The 16,821-nt window shown below is 39.3% G+C and overlaps 1 protein-coding gene across 3 annotated transcripts in view; it reads right to left on the bottom strand.

Moving 5' to 3' along the window:
• Positions 1-16,821, bottom strand: part of LOC118812045 (collagen alpha-1(IX) chain-like) — a 73,904-nt gene that overhangs the window by 27,217 nt on the left and 29,866 nt on the right. For 2 of the 3 annotated variants that reach the window (XM_036576724.1, XM_036576726.1), the window contains exons 5-15: positions 13,956-14,352; positions 12,997-13,077; positions 11,117-11,134; positions 9,964-10,056; positions 8,174-8,209; positions 6,318-6,389; positions 4,876-4,920; positions 4,313-4,348; positions 4,101-4,124; positions 2,620-2,673; positions 2,215-2,286 (exon numbers count right to left, since the gene is read on the bottom strand). In XM_036576724.1, coding sequence (XP_036432617.1) covers positions 2,215-2,286; positions 2,620-2,673; positions 4,101-4,124; positions 4,313-4,348; positions 4,876-4,920; positions 6,318-6,389; positions 8,174-8,209; positions 9,964-10,056; positions 11,117-11,134; positions 12,997-13,077; positions 13,956-14,352 — 928 coding nt within the window. The remainder of the gene's footprint in view (positions 1-2,214; positions 2,287-2,619; positions 2,674-4,100; positions 4,125-4,312; positions 4,349-4,875; positions 4,921-6,317; positions 6,390-8,173; positions 8,210-9,963; positions 10,057-11,116; positions 11,135-12,996; positions 13,078-13,955; positions 14,353-16,821) is intronic. The other variant, XM_036576725.1, reaches the window with a different exon arrangement.

The raw sequence follows: 16,821 nt of genomic DNA, 5'->3' as shown, positions 1-16,821 counted from the left end.
CATACATAAACATTCGAATAAACTCATGCATTCACAATGATATGCATGTATGCACAAGTACACACAGAGCACACCCCCATTAGCGCTGCTCAGCTTTCATCCACAGTTAAAGCTCTTTTCTCCACACATCTTACAGCAGGACTATCGCACTAAACAACACTGCGGACCAACACTCAGCTTTATCCAGCTGTATCTCTGCTTTCCTGCACCCAGAGCCAGGAAAAAGCAGCAGCAGCAGCAGCAGCGCAGCAGCAGCGCGGCACAGCCACTGTCTGACCAAAGTAATGAATCAACCTTTCTGGGACTTATCAGCACATAAAATGAAGCAGGCCCGGCAGCTCAGGAACCGAGCACAACATAGAAAAATGATAATGTGGCCTAATTCTACAGGGCATGGTTCCACAATCTTATAGGAACAGTTTGTCCAAAAATAACATTCACAGAGTTTCCCCCTTTATTCTGGATGTAGTCCATCAATCGTGTCCTGTTTGGGGTCTGAAGTTTGCTTCTTTAGTTTTATACTGGAGCTGATGTAGCAAACAAATAATGGAATCTCACATTAACATTTAGATTTATGGTATTTAGCTTACTGAAGGGCTTTGTTGTCCACTCAGAGAAAGTATCCTAAGTAGGACAAATAGCTTAGAGCCCCTGGAGCTAAGACACAGTCAGAAACAAAAGCCAGTGCTGATATCAGTCGGTAGCTGCTACATTTTAATAATGATCATATGATGTCATGGTGTCCAGAGGGCAGGATAGAGCCTGCATCTTAAGTTTTGGTCAAAGTTTCTTATCTGTTTATTCCAAAAAGGGAGGCACAGAAAGACTACTGAGGTCGGCTAAAGGCTACCAGAGAAGCTCTGTGCTGCCTCAGCTTAGGGTCTCAGACAGTACAAAGCACAGCTGTAGCACATAAGACAAGCTCAACAACCAGCTCAAACTCATTTTACACTGTACACGCAAAGACTCGGGATGGAATAAAGCTTTAAACATCATTTAGTGTATATGTAGCCAACTAACTTCACAAACCTACTGTTTTTCGAGATAAAGGATGTGAGGTGGATACAATGCGACAAGTAAAAAAAAATGGTTCCTCAAGGTTTCTTTAGTAAAGAAAATGGTTCCATATAGAGCCATGAATACTCAAATAAGTCTTTGCATGATTAAAAGGTTCTTTGCATCATGAAACGGTTCTTCAGACTGATGGAGAATGTTCTTCAAGATATTCAGTGCAGGCATGCATGTCTGAGAACTGACATAATCATAATCTAAAGATAGACCAATTCAAGGCGAACAAAAAATGGATGGTTCTTTAAGTGTTCTTTAGTTAAGAAAATGGTTCTATATAGAACCATGAACACTCAAAAAATCCTTTGCGTGATTAGGTTTCACATGAGAGGGTTCTTCAGACCGATGGAGAATGTGCTGTAGATGGTTCTATATAGAACCTTTTTTAAAAATGATTCTATATGGAACCCTTTTCAAAAAGGTTCTATATAGAACTGTCTAAAGCACATCCATGCATATTTTCCATCAATCTAAAGAACCCTTTCATGGTACAAAGAACCCTTAATGCAAGGGCTTCTTTGAGTGTTCATGATTCTATATGGAACCATTATCTTTACTACAGAACCCTTGAAGAACCATCTTGTAGTAACACTAAGTGTAAAGTATAAGCTTCATGTTATGTTCTATGTATTTTATATACGACTCTGTGTTTAATACAGTTCATACACTATTATTCGAATATTTTTCATATAATGCCTTAAAAATTCAAATATAAAAGTTACTTAAATGCCCAGCCCCACTCATTACGTTGCCCTTCATGAGTTTGATTAGGCCTGCTAGAGCAGAGAGTACCTGAAACTGTGCAGGGCAGTGGGTCTCTAGCACTGGAGAAAGCTAAAAGCAGTCTTTTTGTCCATCGTTTTGCACTGTGCCAATTGGTGGGGTAAAAGCTTATAGTACCTGATAGCTACATTTGCCTTAAAGCTCCAGTACAAAATTAAAGAAGTGACTTAAGACACCAAACAAGTCTTGGCTGATCAACTGCATTCAAAGTTAATGAGATAAACTGTGTACCTATGATTTGCTGACCATCAATCCCTTTAAACAATTTGACTTTGACCTTAGGCACATTAAGCTAGAGCACAGTTTGTTAGAGGGCTGGATTGGGGTGCTAAAATGTACCAGGAAACTGCTGAACGTGCTTACCGGGGGGCCGGGTGGCCCTGGTGGGCCTGGAGGTCCTGGAAGGCCATTGGATCCTCTTGGTCCAGGGGGTCCCTGTCAGAATATAAGATACAAAAACACTGTTTGGTCAAGAACAGCACTTTACATGAGAGAACCTGCAGACCCCACTGTCTGTCAAAGGTCTGGGGAGACTTTGCTTTCTGCTGAAATGTTTGACCGTTACTTTATAGCTTTAATGACCTGATATTGTCCTAATACTTTGCAGCACTCGGCTTCATGAAGAGGCAAGTTTTGCCTCAATAATGATTTAACAGTTTTCTCTTTTTCTCTCACAATCATTTGTATCACAAACATGTCCCCAAACTTTTGACTGGCATTTGCTTTGATAAATGATGCTTGGTTTGCGCAGACAGGTAAGACACTGACCTCAGGGCCAATGTTGCCCTCGTCTCCTGGGATACCAGCTTTTCCTGGAGGTCCCTAAAGGAGCAAAGAAAAACAGAGACAGAGAGACAAACGGACAAAAATAAGATTACTGCCGTCATATCAAACTTTCATATCTCTCGGCCTGTTCGGCTGCCCTCTACACTGTCTGAAGAGTTTATGATGACCCAATAGACATGGTCCAAAATGACTGAATCCTCCTATAAAGTCATGATTTGAGCAGAGTTTTCCTGAGATTATTGGTGAAATAATCACATTACGGTTTGAGAGAAGTAACTAGAAGGGGGAAGTCAACACTGGAACTTGGCGAAGCCATTGCTATGAAATCCTACGTGGTTGCTAAGGCATTGCTATGTTATCCCGGGTGGTTGCTAAGGCATTGCTATGCCATTACTATGCTATTGCAGGTGGTTGTTGAGGTGTTGCTAAGACATTGCTATGCTATCCCAGGTGGTCGCTAAGGTGTTGCTTGGCCATTGCTATGCTATCCCAGGTGGTCGCTAAGGTGTTGCTTGGCCATTGCTATGCTGTCCCAGGTGGTCGCTAAGGTGTTGCTTGGACATTGCTATGTTATTCCAGGTGGTCGCTAAGATGTTGCTAGGCCATTGCTATGTTATCCCAGGAGATTGCTGTAGGGTTGCTAAGCCATTGCTATGCTATCCCAGGTGGTTGCTGAGGTGTTGCTGAGGCATTGCTATGCTATCCCAGGCGGTTGCTAAAGTGTTGCAAAGCCATTGCTATGGTATCCCAGGTGGTTGCTAAGGCATTGCTATGCCAATGCTGTGCTATCCCAGGTGGTTGCTAAACTGTTGCTAAGCCATTGCTATGTTATCCCAGGTGGTTTCTTAAGTGTTGCTAAGCCATTGCTTTGCTATCCCCGGTGGTTACTAAAGTGTTGCTAAGCCATTGCTATGTTATCCCAGGTGGTTGCTGAGGTGTTGCTGAGGCATTGCTATGCTATCCCAGGGGGTTGCTAAACTGTTGCTGAGCCATTGCTATGTTATCCCCGGTGGCTGCTAAAGTGTTTCTAAGCCATTGCTATGTTTTCCCAGGTGGTTGCTAAAGTGTTGCTAAGCCATTGCAATGCTATCCCAAGTGGTTGCTAAGGCATTGCAATGCCAATGCTGTGCTATCCCAGGTGGTTGCTAAAGTGTTGCTAAGCCATTGCTATGTTATCCCAGGTGGTTGCTAAAGTGTTGCTAAGCCATTGCTATGCTATCCCATGTGGTTGCTAAGGTATTGCTAGGCCATCGCTGTGGTATCCTAGATGATTGCATTTAAAATAGACTTTGAAACTGCATTTGAAAAAGACTTTGCTATGATAGTAATGAAATATAGAAACAAACAGAATGAGTTATGTAGGTTGAGAAGGAGCTGAAAAAGGTCCTACATCCTGTACATAAGGGTAGAATGATATGTAAATCTTTTAGAGACACGTTTAAAAAAAGAAATCATATACATACAGGAAGTCCAACAGTCTCGGGTCCCTAGACAGAGAAACACAAACAAATAAACAAGCAGATGACTCATCTCTGAATATCACTGTGACACTGTAAAATTGCAATAATGGCCAAGCATGGCAGAATACATTACCCAAGCAGCAGCACTGAACATGCATTCGAGAAATTGGGCTACGTATTTGAGTGTATATGGAGGACTGATGGAGGGAACTTACGGGAGGTCCAGCTGGTCCAGGAAAACCTGGCAGACCCTATATCCAGAACACAAAGCATATAAGAAAAACAATGCAGTTTGTAATCACCGGGCACTCTCCTGTAGCTCCATCTTGCTTAAGTACATTTAAAGACTGCAGTTCATCTGCTGAGGCCCAGTTTGTGTTGGACATCCTCTAGTACTTCATCAGTGGTCAGTTCTCACCACAGAGCTGCTCTTGTCTGGATATTTTTGGGTGATCGTCCATTCTTGACCTAGCAGCGACACTGACATGTATAAAAACCCCAAAACACTGCTGTGTCTGAAACGGTCAGACTCGGACTCAGGCTGCCTGTATCTTTTAGCATAGATTTTAAAGTTCTGTTACTAGTTTTTAAGGGTCTAAATGACCTTAAAGCACCACTTACATCACAAATGTCAAAGAATGGACCAAAACGAAACAACATCTGGACAGGTAGGTGGAGCTCAAAAAGTAGTAACTCAGTGAAAATAGGAAATCTGTGTGCTTTGAATGTGGTCACTAGGAAGGCTTTTGAAATGAGAGTCAGTGATTAGAGTTCTTACCCTCTCTCCGACTGGCCCTCTTGGTCCCATCGGCCCCATAGGCCCCTGTGCAAAGAAATCAGTCACAGTGTTACAATGTATGGCAACATTTTTATTCAACCCTGCTTTGTAACATTGACATAACCATGTCATAAACATGTCATAGCAGACATCATATGGTTTCATAAGCTGGCATGACAGATTCAGTAATATAATAGTGTCTTGTAACCATTACTAGTAATTGTCACTGCAGATACAGTAATGTTTGATGTCATGACAGCTTATGTCACGTGATCATTTTGCTGTGTACTCTATACTGTATGACCATCATTATGGTAACATGACTGCGTTATATTACTGGACATAATCTGTCATGACAACTCATCACCTGCCATGACATGTTTACGTCATAGTTGTCAATGTTTTGTAGCAGAGTTCAAGTAAAGCATTACCCAATGTTTGCAAACTAATACACACAAACACACAAACACACACACACACACAAACACACACACACATTGAAATGGTTATGATATGACATCAGCTCACACTATGGCTGTCAAAATAACATCTGAAATTCAAATATTCTTCACATATTCTTCAAATTAGCTATATACTATAAAAAATGCCCCCTCAATGTTTTCAACACCATTCAGATTAATACATTACTTATTTAAACTAATACGCAACTTCTGTGTGCTTTTCTATGGATTTAACCTTAAAGGAGTCGATCAAAAAAATTAAATGTAAACAATTTTCCACATGTTTGAGACAAAGTCAATAAGCCTCTACACGTCTGGTGTCCAAATTTTGCATCTTTAGTTTAGCGCTGAAGTTATGAGGCTAATGTTGCTGACAAACACTGCAAGGCAATAGTCCCCGAAAGCTTTTCTATAAGTGCATCCCCCAATAGAAACAACAGAAATGAATGAATGTGAGAGGGGGTCAGAATTTGGCACAACACCAGTCTAAAAAGGCTGTTTTTTAAAAAAGTTCAAGTTAAAAAGCTAAAAAGTTCAGCTACATGATTAAGTTTTCTTACATTATAGTGCACAGTAAGTCATACTGTGTCTACTTAATCCTAATAAGGTTTGCAGAGAGATGTTTTGTGGAGGTATTTAAAGAAAAGATTTGGGTGATCATTGACATCCAGTGTTTGTTAGCCTTGTAGCTCCAGTGCTGAATGAAAGAAGCAAAATTCGGACTCCTAATAAATCTTGGCTGCTTGGCTACATCTGAGGAAAGTGGAAAATTGTGCAAACTTGATTTTTCACCAAACTATTCCCTTGACATCAGAAATCAATAGATCAGTATTGGTCTATTTTACTTCCTTTCAAAATAAAAGCTGCAGTTGTTGGAGCAGCCTAATGTCCCCACAGCCACTACATGTTTATGTGTTCAGCATCTCAGGTTTTCTAATGCATTACTGCCTGTGTGGTCTGTGATGGTATCTTGTCACTTACAACTGGTCCTGGAAGCCCCTGTAAGCCTCTCTGGCCCGGCAGGCCGATCTGACCCGGCTCTCCTTTGCTGCCCTAAAACACACACACACACACACACACACACACACACACACACACACACAAACACAGCAAAACAAAAACAGCTTTATCACAGTGCAGCATCGGCAGCTGTCGTTGCTTAGATACGCCGCAGCATGGCCGGTCAATGCTAAATCAATTAGAGACACTCTCCTCCGCACCGGTGCATCCTCAGCAGGGCACAGATAGGCGGCCTGCTTTCTCTGGATTGGACGCTGGACCATTTCTCATTACTGTTTATAAGATTGAGGGATCGTTAAATAGAAAGGGTTTAATCACTAGTTTTAATTAAGCCATAAACTCCAGGGTACAGTTCTTCTACAGTTCGTTTCCTCCTGTGTTTGTACCCCTTTTGTTTGTCCTGTTTCTTGCTTGGCGCTGTTTGTTGTGGTCTCAGATCACGGTTTGCTGTATTTATCTGAGATAGTTTGTACTTTGTTCTGTGCTGTTAGTTTATTCTTAGTTTTTGTTCCAGTGGTTTCTAGTTTAGCTTTTCCTTGATTTCTGTTTTTCATTGCCATCTTTAATATGGACACCAACAAAGCTCCCAACTCGCTCTTGCATCCTGCTTCTTGTCTGCTTTATCTCCACCAACATTATAGAACCAACATAATGGTCCTTCCCATTTTTATCTCCAAAATGCTGACCGTATCTACTAATGCAGGACTCGATACACTCATACATGCTCAATTATAGACCTTAACACCACCACTGTCTCTTTCACATCCAGCACAGAAATCTCAGTATGAATGTAGCTGAGTTAAATGAGAGCAGGTAGGGGTACAACCTAACGCGGGGCACAAATTAACATAACCGTTTTACATAGTTAAAGTAGGTCAAGCAGCATATGCTTCTGGGCACATCACTACATTTCCTAGCCAAGTTCTCCCACCAAAATTCAGAGCGATTGGTCAGCGTTTTAAAGAGATCTGTGCCAAAGAGTGTTTTGAGCACTGCAAAAAATGGTATCTGGTAAAGTAAGATTATACTAAATATAGTCAATAACTTAATATTTCTCCAGTTGAGATTGTTGTGATCTTAACTTAAGATTATTTTCCTTATTTCTATCCATTTTTTACTTTTAGGTCATTTTATTAAGTAAAATTATCTCACTATACTGGCGGATCATTTTGCTTGTTTTAAGAAATGTGCTTGAAATAAGCTAAATTATCTGCCAGTATAGTGAGATAATACACTGAAAGATAATACATTCAAGATAATACCATAATACACTGAAACGACATTAAACTAAGATAATACAATGGTTATCCTGTATTTTCTGAAGAAAACCCCACATTTGTGGGTTTCTTTGGCCATCTTGCCAGTTTTTCTTCTTTTCTAATAACACTCCATTTTGAAAAACCTTCTTTGGAGGGCCATGTAGCCCTAAAACTTCACCCTACCCTTCTTTCTCAACAAAAATCAGGACACCCCACCCCTAGATGTGAACGAGCAAAATGGAGTAATAATGGCTAAGAGGGGCAAGGGGTGAAATGGAATTGGGCCTAAGTCTGCACTTAATCTGGGTTAAACCTGGCTTTAGACATTCTGTCACACTTCCTGCCTAATAACAAAACCAACTAGTGCAATTTAAAACAAAACTAATTCATATGAACCTCATGCATGTGTTGAAACTAACACAATAGCACGGCTTCAAATTCATCCACTGTGGAAGAGAATGTAATATTCTGCATCAGTGATGTTTCTGCTAGTAGCACAGTGGTTACACCCTTGTTAACTCCACTTATTGATATGCTGGAAGAAGTTCTCCTACTCACAGGTGCGCCAGGGGAGCCCGGGGTGCCTGGAAGACCCTGGAACGAAACCAAGAAACAAACGACACGGTGTGAAAGCCGAGCGGTGTGAGTCAGAGAGACCAGACATAGGTGCAGCATGAGGTAAATCTCTAATGAACAGGCGCTGTTGTAGAGAACGGGAGAGCAGAGTACTAACGAGGTGCTCGGAAAAAGAGTGGAGAGGAGAAAAACAACTTCCTCTGGCTCATTATAGGCCTGTCAATGAGAGAAATAATGAGGCCAGGGCAGAGTCTTAAATAACGGCGCTAAAATAAAACCCGAAACGGCCTTTTCCGCAGTGATCGTGCGGTCAGAGTAGCAGAAAACGTGAAAGGTCAACACCTGTCTTAGCACAGTGAAAGTGTGCAGTGTCATAAATGAACTGAGGATATTCTCACGCCTTCTCGCACGAGTCGTCATCCTGGTGACTTGCACTTAAACGTGTTTCAAAAATGTATTCAGAATCGGATGTTCAGAGGCTTCAGATTCGTGTTCTGTATGTATTTCGGGGAGTCATTTATTATTAGGGTTTGTTAATAATTTATTACCATATTATTAATATATTATTAAGTTTAATAACAGGTTTTTTTGGTCACACAGTGGTGTAACCTAATAACTTTGAGGTTACACTTTACTTGAAGCATGTAGTGTAACATAGATCTAACCAGGCCATAAATATATTTGATGGCAGATGTTATATGCTGTCTGGGGTCGTCATGACAGATTATGTCCAGTAACATAAGAACGTCATGTTACTACTACCAATAATTGTAATGACAGATGTTATAATGTGCTCTAGTTAGCCACCATGACATCAAATAGCATGACCAGGGGTGGGCAGAAACTAGTCATATTTACTTAAGTAAGCTATGTAAATACTTAAGTAAATAATATTACTTACTTAAGTAGTTTAAGTAAATGTTGTGCTGTCACTAAAAATAATGATTAAAGAAATCTACTGTTTATTCAGTTACAATCATGGTCCTGATCCAAAATACTGATTCAAATATCACTGCGCAAAAACGTTCTTTCTTCATTTTGGTCATTTTTTGCTTTTTTATGTAATCTGAAAACATCAGTTAGCCTTTTCATTGCATGATAAATGTACCAGTAGAAATGTTCCAGAATTACTTAGAACAAAATCTTTTTACCTGAACTTCTTTTGCACGTTAAGAACGTTTTCCTGTAACATTACCATTTCGGAAATTTTGTTCTGTAACAGTGACAACAGGCTTGCAGTGACAAAATCATTGTATTTTTGCCACTAAAATAAATACATAAATGCAAGGAACATACTAACTAAACATCAGTGACACTGACTGTGAGGTTGATGTTGAACTGTGCAGCACAGCATTAAGGAATATAACAGCAACTGAGACTTAAATAGGCCTGAAATATTTTAATCTGATCCAAATTTTGGTGTTTTAAAGACTTTTTTTATTGTTTTAATTTGTTTAAAGTTTTTAATTGTTTGTGTAATATGTGTATTGTGTGTATATAAATATATATATATATATATATATATATATATATATATATATATACACACACATGTGGTGTCACAGTATACAGTGTACACCATTTTACTGTTTACTGTTATTTACTGTTAATATATTTCACTCCATTACTGTTAAAATAGTGCATCTAGTAGACAGTAATTTACTGTAATTTTACAGTGATTTTTTCATTTTTACAATGAATGTGTCCTAATCGAAAAATAAACCATTTGCTCTAAAACATATAGGTCCAAACAACTGAGAAGGGAAGCTTACGTCTCGTCCGTCGCGACCGTCCTCTCCTGGAGCTCCCCGAGGCCCTGGAGAGCCTGGAGGTCCAGCAGGTCCAGGGATTGGTTTTGGGTCCGGCTGGACGGAACAAGAGATACAAGAGGAAATGAGTGCAAAGACGTTTACTTTCTCTGCAACTGTTGTCCAGAGAACAGCAGAGTGCACAGATAAAACTCTACACAACACTGGATCAACTATGTAGTTACCACACAGTAATAAACTACGCTTTCTTGGAGTTTCATATGTAACAGGCATTTACCAATAATACCATAATGAGCGAGGCTTAAAGCCACTTCATTTATATTAAATGTATGGTACTCTTAGAGTCTGACCCATTTAGATGCCTAGTTTTAGAAATGCAATTGACCCAATTTAATAAAGACTTCCTAGACAATAATAGATAATAACCCATGTGAGCTTCTACATGTAGATATCCACGCTATTGACCGCTCGTCCATCACTTTCATGCAGTCTTCTACTGAAATGTCTGGCTTGGAGGGTCTCTAAACTGAACTGGACTGTCGTATATTTTCTCCTGCTGTCTGTAAACTTTCTGTCTGAGAAAAAAAAGCCAGAGGCTTTCAGTTTCACATGGCTGGAAACATTTTCCTTCAGAAAATCAATAACTATATAATCTGTTCCTCATAACCTCTTAAGGGGCAGCCTGAATGGTACGACCTGCGACATAATGAAAAATAAACCGCAAACTAGCACCTGTTGCCTCTAGCTTGGCTTTATTAACTCATGCTCAAAGAAAGCCAAGGACGCTTCCTACAAAGGCCAAAAAATCTGTATGGCTTATAATGGTGCACATTTGTCTTTTGAAAAGAGACATTTTAATGGAATCCTGATCACTGGATGTCTCCGTTTGCCCTTTACTCTCAATCCTATCTTGAAAGCTCAAAGCATTTGCTAATATAAAAGGAAAAATTCCATGTTTAAAGGGGATAAGTATGACTTTTAAAGGGTCGCCTATCATATCATAGTCTTTTAGTTGACCTGTCACATATTGGTGAATGGAGCACACAGTAAGTATAGCAGAAAGCAATTAAGCAACAAAGCATTGGAGTAGATTATTCGCTTAAAAAAAGACAAAGAAAAAAAAAAAATCTTAAGTGAAGTGAAAAAAATCAAATACCTCAGCATTGGCATACATCTGAAGAAGCACAGGGAGAGAATAGAAAATCATTGCAGAGTTAGTGAGAGCGCCACCCGACACCTCACCAGCAGAATCAGAAATAAAGCAACACATCTTCAAAACAACAGCAGTGATTGGCCAGCAACTCAAAAAAAGAAGGAATGTAAAAATCGCTTCTGATGTCAGGGAAGCCTTTAAACTAGTACGGTTAGCATTAGCTAACGTTAAAGCTTGTTAATGAGCTGTAATGATAATGATTGTTTGTAAACATTTAGAGATTACATCTGTCAAATAACGTATAAAATGATTTTAATGAAATTTACTCGCTGTTTCTGCAACTGCGGGCACTTTTAGGTCCCGGCAGTGGATCTTGACCTAACACTTTACTTGAACCTCCCTACATAACATTGACATAACATGTTATGGGTGATGTCATACGCTGTTATGACAGATTTCGTCAGACGTCATAATGTTTGATGTCATGACAACTTATGTCACATGCTAGTGTTTGCTGAGCACTCATGGCATCTGTCATGAAATTTACTGGTAAAAGTAACATGACGTTGTCATATAACTGAATATGACGTGTTTATGGTGCGGTTATGTCAATGTCATGTAGCAAGGTTAAGTAAAGTGTAACAAATTGTGTATTTATGTTCATATTTTAGTGTGATGCATAGAAAACATTTTTTACTGATATAACATTTTATACACAAAGTTGTTGCTAAATGTAACAAACATGTAATTGCATGCAATGTAATTTATGAAGTATATTTTGGGTAAAAATGCCAGTTTAATTCATCTTTTTAATTCAAACTGTATTGTTATTGAATACTAAACTAGTGAAACTGTTAAATTACAGTTAAAGGCAGTATTTCTAGAAAATTAAATGACACTGTGTCAGTCAGTGCTTATGACTGTGCTATGAAGTCACTATGTAGGTATCCTTCCAAAAAAAAGTGTTAATGAACTTTCGGTAACACTTTCTATGAATGTCACCTTTGTAAGCATCTATAAACACATTCATAACATGTTATAATGCATTCATAAGGCATTATAAACATGGCTATAAATATTTATAAAAATGCATTACACGTTATAGCCATGCTTTACATTATGAATTGTTAACATAATACATTATAAGCACTGATCATAACAAATTATAAGAGCTCATAAGTGGTATTTATCTGCTCTAAGTAAAGTGAAGCGTACTGTACTAAAGCCTCCTCCAGTGTTAAGAGTGAGGCTTCAAGTTGAAGTATTTACTGAAGGATTTACTGAAAACTAAAACATAAACAATAAAGCACATTACAGGCTTCAAATGTCAGAGTTTAAACTAGAGCTGCCATCAGTGTTTTACCCAATGTGGGAAAGGTAATGTACACCACCGTTAGCTTGGTATTTGTCTTTACTCTACGCTCTCCAAGCTGGGACTGACTTCTTTGGCACTGACATTATAACATGTTATTAACATTATTTATAATGCATTATATTAACAATCCATAATGTATAATAAACATGGCTATAAAGTCTAATCCAGTGTAATTCATTTTTATAAATGTTTATAATCATGTTTATAGTGCCATATGAGGACATTATACCATGTTATATATGTGTTTATAGATGCTTACAAACGTGGCATTCATAGAAAGTGTTACCGAACTTTCTTTGTTCATTATTGTTCGTCATTGGTTTGGATACAGTGGCAGACTGGATTAGGACAATCAGGTCTGGGACATAAAAATGCTTGTGTAGACCAACGAGTCAAAACGATTAGTCCATAACTAGGTAATCAGAACGCAAATAAACTCTACTATCGATTTGTCACATTGACAGACAGTGAGCTAAGCCAATGGTGACAGAGAAGATGCCGTGATTACCTCAGCCTGGGGAAGTTCAGTGCAGCTCTCTCGCTGAGCTCTCTTTGGGTCACAGTGAATCAGCATCCACTGCAACTCAAACTAGAATGCAACAAAAAAACAAACAAGACATTATTATTGCTCTTTTATAGCAACCTGTTACCAAGTAACCTCACCGCACTGACCACTTTATTAGAAATCCTATCTCAAAGGTCCACTCACTGGCCACTTTATCAGAAACACTTACCTTTTGCTTCCACTCACTGGCCTCTTTGTTAGAAACACCTGCCTTGTGCTGCCACTCACTGGCCACTGGTGTTTATGGTGGTGTTGATGGTGGTTTTCATGGTAGTGTTAATGGTGGTGTTCGTGGTGGTTTTCATGATGGTATTCATAGTGGTGTTCATGGTGGTGTTCATGGTAGAGTTCATGGTGGTGTTCATGGTGGTGTTCATGGTAGAGTTCATGGTGGTGTTCATGATGGTGTTCATGGTAGAGTTCATGGTGGTGTTCATGGCAGAGTTCATGGTGGTGTTCATGGTAGAGTGCATGGTGGTGTGCATTGGTAGTGTTCATGGTAGGGTGCATGGTGGTGTGCATGGTAGAGTGCATGGTGGTGTGCATTGGTAGTGTTCATGGTAGTGTTTCTGGTGTTAGTGGAAGTGTTTATGGTAGTGTGTGTGGTGCTGGTACTAGTGTATCAGTGGTGTTTCTGGGTTTTTTTACACATGCCAGTGTCAGCAAAGTTGAGAGTGAGGCTCTGTGGTCAGAAACTGTTCACTGATGGAGGGCTACAGGATGACTTATACAAACTGTGCATCAACACATGATCTACAGTCTACCAGAGGTTTCTAATAAAGTGGCCAGTGAGTGTTCAGCTGCTCACTCTTTTACCTACATAGTAGTTTTACAGAGCTGAAATTAGAATTTTCAGCTGACATTTTTGGTGGCCATAATTTCTGTGCATTCCTAATCCTTACCACCACAGAAGTGTTTGGATCTGTGTCCAGTCTGCCGATCAGCGTGTCTCCCTCAGTGTTGACATAGCCTTTGCTCTTTATGGGTTTCTGGTCAACAGGCTGGCAGTCCACATAGAGGGTGACCAGCTCGTTCTCCACACCGATCATGACTTTGTGCCACTTGGTGTTGAAGAGCACAGAAAGGCCTGGAAAGGTCACGGTCTGAAGGTCCCCGTCCATGGTGGTCAGGAAAAACTCCAGGGCCTGCTGGTCTCCATTCAACCGCATTCCCACCTGCTTCAGGCCGTCTTCATCCACCACCTGCCACAGGTTCCACACTTTGTTCACTGTGTTCTTGATCATGCGGAACGTGGTCATGAAAGAGTATTCCTCAGGGAAACCTCTGGGAAAGTTCAGCCTTTGGGGAAGACACAATAGATGCATATTAACCCTCCACTTTCACCCATGGTGTATCTGCTTCAAAAGCATTTTATTTCATTTTCCATTCATAGCTCATTGAAACAACCAGACTGTGCAGATTGCGCATTTCTGTTTGTTAGTAAAAGAAGATATATTTTATTATGATTTGAATTTTATGAATGGTTATCGTTGTGTGTACAGTGTTGTTTTGAGGAAAACTCCTTAATTAATCCTTAGTTAATCATGTCCATACAGGATGTACAACTAATGTATATGTAATTAATGATGTAAATGATTAATAACTCAACTCTGTAAGTAGATTTAAATAATTATGTAACGTAAATGAAATGCATTCTTAAAAAACGAGGCCATCAAAAGTGCATTCACAGCAAGTTCAGTTTAGCCTGTTTAGCTGATGAGCTCAATTTAGGCTCGCAATCAACCATTTGCCAAGCTATGACTGACACGCCTCTCAGCCAATCACAATCATCTCTAAAAATTCCTTTCTCCATTAAGAGAAGGAAAATTCTGTAACAAACCTGCAGTGAGAACGTTGATGGCAGAAAATTAGTCCAAGTTACTAGACTAAGAGGAATGTATACACTATCCTGATGATCTGGAGGGTGGAACTGTTTTTATTTGATTTCTGAACCTGGATTAAACTGGGTGGAAAACCACACTCACAGCTCATCATCAAAAATATGAACAAACGCTAAGAGAAGCTGAAGTTTATTTAGCTCATTTTAAGATGATGTCTAATGTCACATGTTGAGACGAGGTCTACTGACAGATTTGCATGCAGTCTGAGGCTTGGATTCGAACCCAAACCCTGATATTTTGCCTTCCACGTGTGAAAAAACAACACAAGAAACGTCTTCAGAGAGTTACGGCGAGCCTCATCTCTGCCACTGACTGATCTCCAAGAAAACAGGTGATCATAAAGAATGAGAAATGTTCTCATGATTACAAAGTGCTGCTTCCCCCTGCCAGCCCGCCGGCCCCCCAGATAATATCATCAATACCAGATGAATCAAAAGCAACAGCACTTTAATCTTCAAAAGCCTGGCGTCGCTGCATTCGGCAGATCAAATTCCCCACCGCGCCTTTACCGCCCTTTCAAAGGGACACACGCCACTTTCATTGGAGTTTGTTATGGGCAGAGAGAGAGTCGCACCATCACAGGGACGAGCTGTGAGCGCCGCTGCCTCTGAGCTGGGGGCTTCCTAACAGGCTGAGGGTCTCTGCAGGTGGGGTATTTATAGATGGCCTGTAGCAGCCTCTTTACCAGCTCGTAAAGGGATCAAGGCGAAGCGATAAAAACGGAGTTTCCTGTTGGCTAATAAAATAAATGAAGGCCGCTCAAGAGCCTCGTCACGATACCAACTCACTCTGTACTTCACTTTCAGGACTCCTCTTTTCTAACGCCTCTATTCTAGTAGATTTGATGTTTCTGTTAGGACAAAACCTCATATCTCCAAAATGACAACTGGACAAATGGAAGAAAGTTTAGAAACTCTACATTTTTAATGAAGGTTTTTAATGTTAAAAGATTTTATTCCAGGTAATGCTGGACTATTTGTATTAGTTCAATCATGCAATGTGTGGACCATTATTTAGAAAAAATATTTAAAAAAATCATTGGAAATACGAGGTTTTGTTTGGACAGTAACAATATTACATCTTGCAAATAATTAAAATAATCCATCACAAATAATTATGTCACATAGTTAATTATGATTAGTCACATTTGTCTTATTCACTCTTAATCCTAGAGAAAGAGTTTTCTATTTCGTAAGCAGTGCATTTTTATACCTGGTCAAATGATGCATTCTGTTGTTATTCTTAGTGATTTTTTAGTGAAATTACAATCAATTACTTTCCTAGAAATACTGCTTTTAACTGTAATTCAACAGTTTTACCTGTTAAATATTTTGAAATGCAGTATTTCACCATAGTAATAAGAGTAATGACCATAAAATGAACACAAACGTCAATGAAGTAATGAAAATGGAATAAAGATGATCATTTGTTGGAAAAAATTATGTCAGAGTTATGAGTGAAGCATGAAACAGATGAATATAGAGGATTCGCTTAAATACAACATGGTTCAGCAAATTTTTGTGCACAATGTTTGTTTATTTGCTGAGTTTAACATATTGGAAACAAATAAAGCATAAAATATAAAATAGGCCATAAATTTCACACAAGCTACATTTAATGTTCTTTTTTATCCCAGTATGTTAAATTCAGCAAATAAGCAGTAATTTGCAGTGTGTTCTCTGTAGAGGATGTGTTTTTATTTACACTTCAACATAAACATGTATTTTGACCAGGGGTGGTCAAACTTTCACCTATGACCACATGGGTGCAATTTATGTGAAAATTTGAAATCGCTGTTGTTCGAACAAAACCTTGTATCTCCGAGATGGTAACTTTACAGGAGGAGGAAAAAACTTACTTTACTTTT

The sequence above is a fragment of the Colossoma macropomum genome, unplaced genomic scaffold, assembly GCF_904425465.1.
Source record: "Colossoma macropomum unplaced genomic scaffold, Colossoma_macropomum, whole genome shotgun sequence".
In the NCBI taxonomy this organism is placed as follows: Eukaryota; Metazoa; Chordata; class Actinopteri; order Characiformes; family Serrasalmidae; genus Colossoma; species Colossoma macropomum.
The sequence above is the reverse complement of the archived record's forward strand: the minus strand, read 5'-3'. Positions and strand labels throughout refer to the sequence as shown.